Source organism: Chiloscyllium plagiosum, unplaced genomic scaffold (assembly GCF_037043375.1).
Source record: "Chiloscyllium plagiosum isolate Xiang-an unplaced genomic scaffold, Cpla_swu_hap1 HiC_scaffold_15, whole genome shotgun sequence".
In the NCBI taxonomy this organism is placed as follows: domain Eukaryota; kingdom Metazoa; phylum Chordata; class Chondrichthyes; order Orectolobiformes; family Hemiscylliidae; genus Chiloscyllium; species Chiloscyllium plagiosum.
This window is the reverse complement of record NW_028270153.1, coordinates 68962307-68976354: the sequence shown is the minus strand read 5'-3', so window position 1 is coordinate 68976354 and position 14048 is coordinate 68962307. Positions and strand designations below refer to the sequence as shown.

General features: G+C 57.7%; 1 protein-coding gene across 2 annotated transcripts in view; it reads right to left on the bottom strand.

Moving 5' to 3' along the window:
• The window catches only part of LOC122559936 (vesicle-associated membrane protein-associated protein B/C), a 118869-nt gene extending 112296 nt beyond the window's left edge, over positions 1-6573 (bottom strand). For both annotated transcript variants that reach the window (XM_087995015.1, XM_087995016.1), the window contains exon 1: positions 6480-6573. In XM_087995015.1, coding sequence (XP_087851141.1) covers positions 6480-6537 — 58 coding nt within the window. In that variant the 5' untranslated portion in view covers positions 6538-6573. The remainder of the gene's footprint in view (positions 1-6479) is intronic.
• Positions 6574-14048: the final 7475 nt, after the last annotated feature.

Genomic DNA, 14048 nt, shown 5'->3' with positions numbered 1-14048 from the left:
ACAGACTGGGATCCAAGTTCAGAAGCCAAGATGAGGACCCACAGGAAAGAAAAATTTCTTAAGATTCTTTTGCAAAGCCAAGAGGATTGTGGAAAATAGTTTTCAGTACAGAAACCTTTGCATGGCTGCTTAAAAAATTACAACTATTAATAAATTCAAACAAAATGGAGATCGGTTAAACAATCAAATTTAACTGCGATCCAGAGAAACCAATCTGAACCCACTTTGACAAGATCCCCTGAGAGATCCTATGCAAAGTGCTGGTCATCGCAATGAAGTGTCAAAAGGAAATTAAGTCCTTTTATAATACCCCTGACCTATACATCTCCAAGAAGGCAAACAGATACTTTTCCAAGGGGAGTGAAAATGTGTAACTTTGGGATACATTAATGCGATCAGAAGAGATACTGCAGCATGGCTAAACATTCAGCCTTTGAGACATCTCACGTCAATCAGTTGCTCAGCTCAACTTATCAGGCATTTAATTCCTGCTCGGTACTGTACAGGGTTATCTGGTTATCTGCTCCAAGACAATAAAAATGCTGCACAACCCATTCCAACCCAGTATGTGTGGAAATAAGGCAAGGGAAGGGCCTAAAGCCTCCTGTCATTGAACATCCTCTCTACACCAAATAGCAAGACCAAAACTTGAACACAAATCATTTGAATGACTGAGGGGGATACGGGAGGGGGGGGAGGGGGATACGGGAGGGGGGGGGGGGGGGGGGGGAGGGGGATACGGGAGGGGGGGGGGGGGGGGAGGGGGATACGGGAGGGGGGGGGGGAGGGGGGAGGGGGATACGGGGGTGGGGGGATACGGGAGGGCGGGGAGGGGGATACGGGAGGGGGGGGAGGGGGATACGGGAGGGGGGGGAGAGGGGGATACGGGAGGGGGGGGAGAGGGGGATACGGGAGGGGGGGGAGAGGGGGATGGATACGGGGCGGGGGGGGGAGATACGGGGGGGGGAGGGAGAAGGGGAAAGGGGGATACGGGGGGGGGGGGAAGAAGGGGAATATGGAGGGGGGGAGGGGGATATGGGGGGGAGGGGGATATGGGGGGGAGAAGGGGGATACGGGGGGGAGAAGGGGGATACGGGGGGGAGAAGGGGGATACGGGGGGGGAGAAGGGGGATACGGGGGGGGAGAAGGGGGATACGGGGGGGGAGAAGGGGGATACGGGGGGGGAGAAGGGGGATACGGGGGGGGAGAAGGGGGATACGGGGGGGGAGAAGGGGGATACGGGGGGGAGGGGGGGAGAGAAAGGGGGATACGGGGGGGGAGGGGGATACGGGGGGGAAGGGGGATACGGGGGAAGGAGGATACGGGGGGGAAGGAGGATACGGGGGGGAAGGAGGATACGGGGGGGAAGGAGGATACGGGGGGGAAGGAGGATACGGGGGGGAAGGAGGATACGGGGGGGAAGGAGGATACGGGGGGGAAGGAGGATACGGGGGGGAAGGAGGATACGGGGGGGAAGGAGGATACGGGGGGGAAGGAGGATACGGGGGGGAAGGAGGATACGGGGGGGAAGGAGGATACGGGGGGGAAGGAGGATACGGGGGGGAAGGAGGATACGGGGGGGAAGGAGGATACGGGGGGGAAGGAGGATACGGGGGGGAAGGAGGATACGGGGGGGAAGGAGGATACGGGGGGGAAGGAGGATACGGGGGGGAAGGAGGATACGGGGGGGAAGGAGGATACGGGGGGGAAGGAGGATACGGGGGGGAAGGAGGATACGGGGGGGAAGGAGGATACGGGGGGGAAGGAGGATACGGGGGGGAAGGAGGATACGGGGGGGGGAAGGAGGATACGGGGGGGGAAGGAGGATACGGGGGGGGAAGGAGGATACGGGGGGGGAAGGAGGATACGGGGGGGGGGGGAAGGAGGATACGGGGGGGAAGGAGGATACGGGGGGGAAGGAGGATACGGGGGGAAGGAGGATACGGGGGGGAAGGAGGATACGGGGGGGGAAGGAGGATACGGGGGGGGAGAGATACGGGGGGGAAGGGGATACGGGGGGGTACACGGGGCGGGGGAATTGGGGGGCAGGGAAGGGTGATACGGGGGGGAGAAGGGGGGTACGGAGGGGGAGGGGGATACGGAGGGGGAGGGGGATACGGAGGGGGAGGGGGATACGGAGGAGGAGGGGGAGGGGATACGGAGGGGGAGGGGGATACGGAGGGGGAGGGCGAGGAGGATACGGAGGGGGAGGGGATACGGGGGGGAGGGGGTTACGGGGGGGAGGGGGTTACGGGGGGGAGGGGGTTACGGGGGGGAGGGGGTTACGGGGGGGAGGGGGTTACGGGGGGGAGGGGGTTACGGGGGGGAGGGGGTTACGGGGGGGAGGGGGTTACGGGGGGGAGGGGGTTACGGGGGGGGAGGGGGATACGGGGGGGGAGGGGGATACGGGGGGGGAGGGGGATACGGGGGGGGGGGGGAGGAATACGGGGGGGGGGAATACGGGGGGGGGGAATACGGGGGGGGGGGAATACGGGGGGGATACGGGGGCGGGGGAATACGGGGGGGGAGGGGGAATACGGGGGGGAGGGGGAATACGGGGGGGAGGGGGAATACGGGGGGGAGGGGGATACGGGGGGGAGGGGGATACGGGGGGGAGGGGGATACGGGGGGGAGGGGGATACGGGGGGGAGGGGGATACGGGGGGGAGGGGGATACGGGGGGGAGGGGGATACGGGGGGGAGGGGGATACGGGGGGGAGGGGGATACGGGGGGGAGGGGGATACGGGGGGGAGGGGGATACGGGGGGGAGGGGGATACGGGGGGGAGGGGGATACGGGGGGGAGGGGGATACGGGGGGGAGGGGGATACGGGGGGGAGGGGGATACGGGGGGGAGGGGGATACGGGGGGGAGGGGGATACGGGGGGGAGGGGGATACGGGGGGGTAGGAGGATACGGGGGGGGGGGATACGGGGGGGAGGGGGATACGGGGGGGAGGGGGATACGGGGGGGAGGGGGATACGGGGGGGGGGGAGAAGGGGGATACGGGGGGGGGGGAGGGGAGAAGGGGGATACGGGGTGGGGGGAGAAGGGGGATACGGGGTGGGGGGAGAAGGGGGATACGGGGTGGGGGGAGAAGGGGGATACGGGGTGGGGGGAGAAGGGGGATACGGGGTGGGGGGAGAAGGGGGATACGGGGTGGGGGGAGAAGGGGGATACGGGGTGGGGGGAGAAGGGGGATACGGGGTGGGGGGAGAAGGGGGATACGGGGTGGGGGGAGAAGGGGGATACGGGGTGGGGGAGAAGGGGGATACGGGGTGGGGGGAGAAGGGGGATACGGGGTGGGGGGAGAAGGGGGATACGGGGTGGGGGGAGAAGGGGGATACGGGGTGGGGGGAGAAGGGGGATACGGGGTGGGGGGAGAAGGGGGATACGGGGTGGGGGGAGAAGGGGGATACGGGGTGGGGGGAGAAGGGGGATACGGGGTGGGGGGAGAAGGGGGATACGGGGTGGGGGGAGAAGGGGGATACGGGGTGGGGGGAGAAGGGGGATACGGGGTGGGGGGAGAAGGGGGATACGGGGTGGGGGGAGAAGGGGGATACGGGGTGGGGGGAGAAGGGGGATACGGGGTGGGGGGAGAAGGGGGATACGGGGTGGGGGGAGAAGGGGGATACGGGGTGGGGGGAGAAGGGGGATACGGGGTGGGGGGAGAAGGGGGATACGGGGTGGGGGGAGAAGGGGGATACGGGGTGGGGGGAGAAGGGGGATACGGGGTGGGGGGAGAAGGGGGATACGGGGTGGGGAGAAGGGGGATACGGGGGGGGGGGGGAGAAGGGGGATACGGGGGGGGGGGGAGAAGGGGGATACGGGGGGGGGGGGAGAAGGGGGGGATACGGGGGGGGTGATGGGTGATGATGGGTGAGTGATGGTGATGATGGGTGAGTGATGGGGATGATGGGTGAGTGATGGGGGGAGTGGGGGGGTGATGGGGGGAGTGGGGGGGTGATGGGGGGAGTGGGGGGGTGATGGGGGGAGTGGGGGGGTGATGGGGGGAGTGGGGGGGTGATGGGGGGAGTGGGGGGGTGATGGGGGGAGTGGGGGGGTGATGGGGGGAGTGGGGGGGTGATGGGGGGAGTGGGGGGGTGATGGGGGGAGTGGGGGGGTGATGGGGGGAGTGGGGGGGTGATGGGGGGAGTGGGGGGGGGGTGATGGGGGGAGTGGGGGGGGGTGATGGGGGGAGTGGGGGGGGGGGGTGATGGGGGGAGTGGGGGGGGTGATGGGGGGAGTGGGGGGGGGTGATGGGGGGAGTGGGGGGGGGTGATGGGGGGAGTGGGGGGGGGGTGATGGGGGGAGTGGGGGGGGTGATGGGGGGAGTGGGGGGGGGATGGGGGGAGTGGGGGGGGTGATGGGGGGAGTGGGGGGCGTGATGGGGGGAGTGGGGGGCGTGATGGGGGGAGTGGGGGGGTGATGGGGGGAGTGGGGGGGTGATGGGGGGAGTGGGGGGGTGATGGGGGGAGTGGGGGGGTGATGGGGGGAGTGGGGGGGGTGATGGGGGGAGTGGGGGGGGTGATGGGGGGAGTGGGGGGGGTGATGGGGGGAGTGGGGGGGGTGATGGGGGGAGTGGGGGGGGGTGATGGGGGGAGTGGGGGGGGGTGATGGGGGGAGTGGGGGGGTGATGGGGGGAGTTGGGGGGGTGATGGGGGGAGTTGGGGGGGTGATGGGGGGAGTTGGGGGGGTGATGGGGGGAGTGGGGGGGGGTGATGGGGGGAGTGGGGGGGGTGATGGGGGAATGGGGGGGTGATGGGGGGAGTGGGGGGGGTGAGGGGGGAGTGGGGGGGGGGTGATGGGGGGAGTGGGGGGGTGATGGGGGGAGTGGGGGGGTGTGAATGGGGGGAGTGGGGGGGTGAATGGGGAGAGTGGGGGGAGTAATGGGGGGTGGGGGGAGTGATGGGGGGCTGGGGGGGGAGTGATGGGGGGCTGGGGGGGGAGTGATGGGGGGCTGGGGGGGGAGTGATGGGGGGCTGGGGGGGGGGAGTGATGGGGGGCTGGGGGGGGAGTGATGGGGGGCTGAGGGGGGAGTGATGAGGGGGAGTGATGGGGGGAGTGATGGGGGGGAGTGATGGGGGGGAGTGATGGGGGGGAGTGATGGGGGGGAGTGATGGGGGGGAGTGATGGGGGGGAGTGATGGGGGGGTGGGGGGGAGTGATGGGGGGTGGGGGGGGAGTGATGAGGGGGAGTGATGGGGGGGAGTGATGGGGGGCTGGGGGGGGAGTGATGGGGGGCTGGGGGGGGAGTGATGGGGGGCTGGGGGGGGGGAGTGATGGGGGGCTGGGGGGGGGGAGTGATGGGGGGCTGGGGGGGGAGTGATGGGGGCTGAGGGGGGAGTGATGAGGGGGAGTGATGGGGGGGTGAGGGGGAGTGATGGGGGGGTGGGGGGGAGTGATGGGGGGTGGGGGGGGAGTGATGGGGGGGTGGGGGGGAGTGATGGGGGGGGTGGGGGGGGAGTGATGGGGGGGGGGTGGGGGGGGAGTGATGGGGGGGTGGGGGGGGGGAGTGATGGGGGGGTGGGGGGGGGAGTGATGGGGGGGGAGGAGTGATGGGGGGGTGGGGGGGGGAGTGATGGGGGGGTGGGGGGGAGTGATGGGGGTGGGGGGGTGATGGGGGGGTGGGGGGGGTGATGGGGGGGTGGGGGGAGTGATGGGGGGCTGGGGGGGGAGTGATGGGGGGCTGGGGGGGGAGTGATGGGGGGCTGGGGGGGAGTGATGGTGGGGTGGGGGGGTGATGGGGGGGTGTGGGGTGATGGGGGGGTGGGGGGTGATGGGGGGGTGGGGGTGGGGGGGGGGGTGATGGGGGGTGGGGGGGAGTGATGGGGGGGTGGGGGGGGAGTGATGGGGGTGGGGGGGGAGTGATGGGGGTGGGGGGGGTGAGGGGAGTGATGGGGGCTGGGGGGGGGAGTGATGGTGGGGTGGGGGGGTGGGGGGTGATGGGGGGAGGTGATGGGGGGGTGGGGGGGTGGGGGGGGTGATGGGGGGTGGGGGGAGGTGATGGGGGGTGGGGGGGTGGTGATGGGGTTGGGGGGGGGGGGAGTGATGGGGGGCTGGGGGGGTGATGGGGTGATGGGGGGGGGGGGGGGGAGTGTCTGCAGAGCTCTGGCCCCGCCTCAGTCTCTCTGCCTCCCGCAGCTCGGTCCCCGCTCTCCCGGAGGCCGATGCCACCACATTCTCAGGAGCTGAGACCGCGGGGATTGTCTGCCTCCCCCGGCCTCCCTCCTGCCCGCGGTTCCCATTGAAGGGCCGGGGCCGGGGACAGGGGACAGGGGGCCGGGGACAGGGGACAGGGGGCCAGCCTCCCCCTCCCTCTCCCTCTCCCTCTCCATCCCCATCCCCGCCGGCGGCGGCAGCGGCGGTCTCAGCTGCTCCGATGCGGCCTACCCCCAGGCCGGCTCGATTTGGGAGGAGGCCCGTGCACGGGCGGCCTAGCCTTGAGGATGACAGTGAGCGAGCCCGGACCGGCGCCTTACCTCTGAATTTGAGCTCGTTGGGCGGCTCCAGGACGAGGAGCTGCTCCGGGCGCGCCATGGCCGACACAGAGAGGGAGAGAGGGAGGGCGGTGACGTCAGCACCGGCACAGCACTGACCCCTGCGGCCGGAGGCTGAACTGCAGCAAACAGCAGCCCAGTGGAGACTGAGTACTCAACCCTCAAACAACCTGGGGTACCCTGAAACCCCCAAAACCCAGGGGTGATCCCTCAAACAACCTGGGGTACCCTGAAACCCCCAAAACCCAGGGGGTGATCCCTCAATCAACCTGGGGTACCCTGAAAACCCCAAAACCCAGGGGGTGAACCCTCAAACAACCTGGGGTACCCTGAAAACCCCAAAACCCAGGGGGTGAACCCTCAATCTACCTGGGGTACCCTGAAACCCCCAAAACCCAGGGGGTGATCCCTCAATCTACCTGGGGTACCCTGAAACCCCCAAAACCCAGGGGGTGATCCCTCAATCTACCTGGGGTACCCTGAAACCCCCAAAACCCAGGGGTTGAACCCTCAATCTACCTGGGGTACCCTGAAACCCCCAAAACCCAGGGGGTGATCCCTCAATCTACCTGGGGTACCCTGAAACCCCCAAAACCCAGGGGGTGATCCCTCAATCTACCTGGGGTACCCTGAAACCCCCAAAACCCAGGGGGTGATCCCTCAATCTACCTGGGGTACCCTGAAACCCCCAAAACCCAGGGGGTGAACCCTCAAACAACCTGGGGTACCCTGAAAACCCCAAAACCCAGGGGGTGATCCCTCAATCTACCTGGGGTACCCTGAAAACCCCAAAACCCAGGGGTGATCCCTCAATCAACCTGGGGTACCCTGAAAACCCCAAAACCCAGGGGGTGATCCCTCAATCTACCTGGGGTACCCTGAAAACCCCAAAACCCAGGGGTGATCCCTCAATCAACCTGGGGTACCCTGAAAACCCCAAAACCCAGGGGGTGATCCCTCAATCAACCTGGGGTACCCTGAAAACCCCAAAACCCAGGGGGTGAACCCTCAAACAACCTGGGGTACCCTGAAACCCCCAAAACCCAGGGGGTGAACCCTCAAACAACCTGGGGTACCCTGAAAACCCCAAAACCCAGGGGGTGATCCCTCAATCTACCTGGGGTACCCTGAAAACCCCAAAACCCAGGGGTGATCCCTCAATCAACCTGGGGTACCCTGAAAACCCCAAAACCCAAGGGGTGATCCCTCAATCAACCTGGGGTACCCTGAAACCCCCAAAACCCAGGGGGTGAACCCTCAAACAACCTGGGGTACCCTGAAACCCCCAAAACCCAGGGGGTGAACCCTCAATCTACCTGGGGTACCCTGAAACCCCCAAAACGCAGGGGGTGATCCCTCAATCTACCTGGGGTACCCTGAAACCCCCAAAACCCAGGGGGTGAACCCTCAATCTACCTGGGGTACCCTGAAACCCCCAAAACCCAGGGGGTGATCCCTCAATCTACCTGGGGTACCCTGAAAACCCCAAACCCAGGGGGTGAACCCTCAATCAACCTGGGGTTCCCTGAAAACCCCAAAACCAGGGGGTGAACCCTCAATCAACCTGGGGTACCCTGAAAACCCCAAAACCAGGGGGTGAACCCTCAATCAACCTGGGGTACCCTGAAAACCCCCAAAACCCAGGGGGTGAACCCTCAAACAACCTGGGGTACCCTGAAAACCCCAAAACCCAGGGGGTGATCCCTCAATCTACCTGGGGTACCCTGAAAACCCCAAAACCCAGGGGTGATCCCTCAATCAACCTGGGGTACCCTGAAAACCCCAAAACCCAGGGGGTGATCCCTCAATCAACCTGGGGTACCCTGAAAACCCCAAAACCCAGGGGGTGAACCCTCAATCTACCCAGTGTACCCTAAACCCGGGGGGGGGGGGGGGGGTGAACCCTCAATTTACGTGGGGCATCATAAAAACCCCAAAACCCTGGGTGGCATACCCTCAATCGACCTGGGTTCCTTAAACCTCAAAATCCGGGGGGTGAACCCTCAGACTATCTGGGGTGTCCTGAAAGCCCTAAAACCCAGGGGGATGAACCCTCAAACTACCTGGGGTATCCTAAAAAACAAACTGCGAGGTGAATCCTTAAATCACCTGGAAAACCCTAAAACATGGCAAACGCATGGGATGAATCCTCAAACCACTCAGGTACCCTCAAATTCCAAAAACCTGTAGGTGAACTTTCAAACCTAAACATCAACAAATGGACTGAATCCTAAAATCCTGTGGGGATCCCTAAACTACAAACACCCAAGGGGTAAATTCTCAAACCATCATAGGACCCTAAAACCTCCCAGGGACCTTAACCTTTTCCCAAATAAACTAAGGGTTGATCCCTCAAAACCTATGGTGGTTCTTAAAGTCCCTTCACCGCTCCTCCCCCCCCCCGTTAAACCTGCCAAAATAAGAGGAAAACACTCAAATCCCATGAAGGAAAATTTGAATCCTCAAACTCCTTGGAGGGAGACCAAAAGGTGAACACTCATACCCCATGGGGGACCGTAAATCTCCAAATCACCATTTTATGTTTTTTTGTTATTATCTCTCTGCCTGAATTAATTGGATTATAGGTCATCCTTTCTTTTGCTAATCAGCTGTTGACACTTTACTCATACCGTCTGACACTTCGATCATCTGCAAAGACTTGTTATTCAGCCTGTCAACTCTACACTGTCACCATTTGTATGATCTTTTGATCTTTCTGCCCATAAGTTCTGTGCCTGTGTACTTCTCTTCACTTCACCTGAAGTAGGAGCAGCGTTCCGAAAGATATGAATTCAAATAAACCTATCGGATGATAACCTGGTGTCATGTGACATTCCTGAAGAAGGGCTAATGCCCGAAACGTCGATTCTCCTGTCCCCTAGATGCTGCCTGACCTGCTGCGCTTTTCCAGCAACACATTTCCATCTCTGATCTCCAGCATCTGCAGACCTCACTTTCTCCTCATGTGACATTTGACTGTCTCCAAAAGCAAACCCTTTGGGGAATCGCAAAACCCAATGGGGACACTCAAATGCTGTGTGCCTAGAACCCCAAAGCACCGTGTGCGTGTGTGTGTGGGGAGGGGGGGGGGGGGGGGGGGTGATGTAGGGGGTGGTGTGGGGTGGGTGGGTGGGGGTGATGTGGGGGGTGGTGTGGGGAGGGTGGGGGTGGGAGTGATGTGGGGGGTGGTGTGGGGAGGGTGGGGGGTGGTGTGGGGGGGGAGGGGGGTGTGGAGAGGTGGTGAGCTTTAAAACACCGTGGAGAAAACCTACAACCTCTGGGGAGTGTTCCACAGGGAATCGCCAAAAAAATCCATAGTGGTAAATTCTACTGGAGGACATTTGGTTTTCATTGGTTTTAGGCTCCCATCATCGGGTTTGAGGATTCACTCTGTTTGGTGTGGTTTGGGTTTCAGAATACCCTAGAGGGTTTGAGGGTTCACCTACAGCGAATTCTAAAATTCTGTGGCAATCCATAAAGGGGAAAATCTTAAAACCCTGCAGGGGAAAACCTTACAACTCCTTGGGTGACACTAAACCCAATAAAGGAAAGGTACAAAAGCTGGTTTAAATATAACTAAAACCAGGGGAAAACACCAATGCTGGAGAGAAACTTGAAAAGCACCCTTCACCCCATAACATGCAAATTGTACCAAACCAAAAGTTGGATACTAATCTGGAGAGAACCCCAACTCAATGACAAACTCTAAACCCAGAAAGAAAGCCCAAAACACAGAGGGAGACATCAAACATGAATCTGGGAGAAATGTAAACACAGAGCAGAAACCCAAACTACATAACAACACAAATCTGGTTACATCTACTACCATTGCATTGAGATATTGCAACATGATATTTAGGGTGCAATCACAGGACTGGCATATTGCAGCAGCAGTGAGAGGCATAAGGGGGACCTCTGTTCAATAAGCTGGAGGACATTTGAAAGTTGTTGGGGGAAGATCTTGGGACAAGGTGGTGCATTTGATGAGCCCAGAGCATCATACTGTTCCTCACCTGCCCCTCCCCCAAATATTGCCCAGTCCTGCAGCTGATAGTCACTAAGGGTTTCAATAAACCAAGGGCAGGCCAGTCCCCAATGCTTGATGTTGCCCTCTGTGACATGTTTGGAGGGGTAAGTGGATAGGCAGCAAGAAGGCCACTAGCTGGATTTTGTGCACTCCCCCTCTCCGTGGATCTTATAGTGTAAACTCCAGCTCATAGGAACCTGCAAAACCCAAATAACCAGCTTCACCACTCAATGAGACCATGACTGATATGTGTCTCAACTCCCTATCCCCACCCTTGTCCCATATTCCCCAATACTTTTGGTACAAAAAATCAATCACTCTCAAAATTTACAACTCATTCAGTAAGAATTGTCATTTGTGAATAAGAATTCCTAAATTCTACCATCTATAGAGTGTGGAAGTGTTCCCAAACTGAAGTCCTGAATGGTCAGGCTTTAATGTGAAGATGATGTCCACTAGTCCCAGAGTCTGAAACCAGTGGAGATAATTTCTTCCTGTCTACTTTACAAGTTCTCTTTTATATCTTGAAACATTACGTTAAATAACCTCGTAGCCTTTTAACTTGCACAGAATAATTATTTTCCCCAAAATATACTGTGTTAATGAAATGTGTAAGGGTACATTATGTAACTGTTCCAATTCTACATTACACTAAATGCAACATGATCAGTACAGCATGTGACATTCTGAAGTGTCTCACTATACTTACAGTTACAGATCATACAGTAAAGCCTTTGTTATCTGGCATGCAGCAGGATGTCACCGGTTTGTGCCTCACTACTCAGCATCCCTTGAACTGTCAAGCTTTCTAGGCCATGTCAGAGGGGTGGTTAAAGGTCAAGAACATAGCTGTGGGTCTGGACTTACATGTAGGCCAGGTCAGGTAATGAAGGACATTAGTGAAGAAAGGTCACTGGACCCAAAACGTTAACTCTGCTTTCTCTCCACAGATGCTGCCTACCTGCTGAGTTTTTCAAGCAATTTATGATTTTATTTACGTTAATGGTTACTTTACATTAGTTGCCATTAGGCTGGCTTTTGAATTCCAGGTTTTAACTGAATTCAATTTTTTACCATCTACGGGATTTGAATGCATGTTTCCAGAACATTATCCTGGGCTCTGGACTGCTGGTGCTGTCATTCACAATGCTGCCATTTCTCACATATTTTATACAGTAACTTTAACACCTGGTATATTAATTTTAAAAACTAGTAATATCCAAAATGCAATTGTGATCCTATGGCTGTAAATATTCCAGGTAAACACTTTGAAACACACCAATATCACAACAATAATGTAGAGTTCCACTGAGAACAGCATTTTGCTTCAACGCAGTCTTTGACTTTCGGTGTTAAGGTCCTTGTGAGGGCATGAAAATGCTGTGGTTGCAATTTCTTATGCTGAAATGGATGTGGATACGTATGGATTGTGCATGGGTTTACATCCGATACACTTTGTGACCTGGAAACACCTCAGAAATCATTTCTTACAAGTACTTGGACTTGGTGGAACATTCCAGATTATGAGGAGCCAAATGTTACTGCACTTATTGTACACATAGAGTTGTAGAGTCATAGAGATGTACAGCATGGAAACAGACTCTTCAGTCCAACATGACCATGCCCAGGAGACATCTGAAATTATTCTAGTCCCATTTACCAGCATTTGGCCCATATCCCTCTAAACCCTTCCTATTAATCCCTTCCAGATGCCTTTTAAATGTTGTAATTGTACCAGCCTCCACCACTTCCTCTGGTAGCTCATTCCTCACACTCTCCATCCTCTGTGTGAAATGTTTGCCCCTTAGGTCTCTTTTAAATCTTTCCCCTCTCACCTTAAAACTATGTCCTCTGGCTTTGGACTCCCCTACCCTGGTGAAAAGACCTTGACTATTCATGCAATCCATGCCCTTCATGATTTTGTAAACTTCTATAAACTCACCTCTCAGCCTCTGACGCTGCAGGGAAAATGGCCTCAGCATATTCACATTCTCTCTATAGCTTAAACTCTCCAATCCTGGTAACATTCTTGTGAATCTTTTCTGAACTCTTTCAAGTTTAACAATATCTTTCCTACAATAGGGAGACCAGAATTGCATGCATTATTCCCAAAGTGGCCTAATCAATGTCCTGCAAAACTGCAACATGATCTCCAAACACCTATACACTCAATAAACACAAACGTACCAAACACCTTCTTCACTCCCCAGTTTACCTCGACTCTTCTTTCAAGGAACTATGAACCTGCACTCCAAGGTCTCTTTGTTTGACAATACTCCCCAGGATCTGGATTAGTGGTGCTGGAAGAGCACAGCAATTCAGGCAGCATCCAAGGAGCTTCGAAATCGACGTGTTGGGCATCAATGTGGACTTCAACAGTTTCCTCATTTCCCCTTCCCCCACCTCACCCTAGTTCCAAACTTCCAGCTCAGCACTGTCCCCATGACTTGTCTGGACTTGTCCTACCTGCCTATCTCCTTTTCCACCTATCCACTCCACCCTCTCCTCCCTGACCTATCACCTTCATCCCCTCCCCCACTCACCCATTGTACTCTACACTACTTTCTCCCCACCCCCACCCTCCTCTAGCTTATCTCTCCACGCTTTAGGCTCACTGCCTTTATTCCTGATGAAGGGCTTTTGCCTGAAACGTTGATTTCGAAGATCCTTGGATGCTGCCCGAACTGCTGTGCTCTTCCAGCACCACTAATCCAGAATCTGGTTTCCAGCGTCTGCAGTCATTGTTTTTACCTACCTTTATACTCCCCAGGACCTTATCATTAAGTGTATAAGTCCTGCATTGATTTGCCTCTCCAAAATGCAGCACCTCACATTTATCTGGATTAAACACCACCTGCCATTCCTCAGCCCATCAGCTCATCTGATCACATCCAAATTATATACATAAATAACAAAAAGCAGTGGACCCAGCACTGATTCATGCGGCATATTGCTGGTCACAGGACTCTAGCCCAAAATCAACTCTCCATGACCACCTTCCGTCTCCACTTTATAACATTCACTTACATTTCATGTGAAACATTATCTGGGGTGCATACAGTGCAAGGGCTTTTACATGGTTTCCAGATCCTTAGTGTCCTCTGATAGGAGGACAGGAGACTGCGTGCTTACCCTAGTGCACCGCCGCAGCAGCTACCCTGAGCTCCAGTACATCCCTCAGCACATAGTCCTGATGTTATCACCTAATATCATCTGAAGAAATGCTTGAGACTCAATGAAGTGAGGGAAAAAGTAGTAGATATATTACTTAAGAGTAATTTGCTTGAATTGATTGTATAAATATGGGGAGCCACTAATCAGTCAGGTGTCTATTTTATGGAGTGTCATTAACTGAAATAAAGCACTCACTAAAAGTGTTGACTTGAATTCTGAATAAATACAACTATCATTTGGAGAATAACATTGGTAGCAGAGGATGGTTGAGCCAAAATGAAAAAGTTCAGGGCCTTAAGAGCAGTGGATGAATGAAATTACAGTGTGGACCTGGCTTACTTCTTTACCAA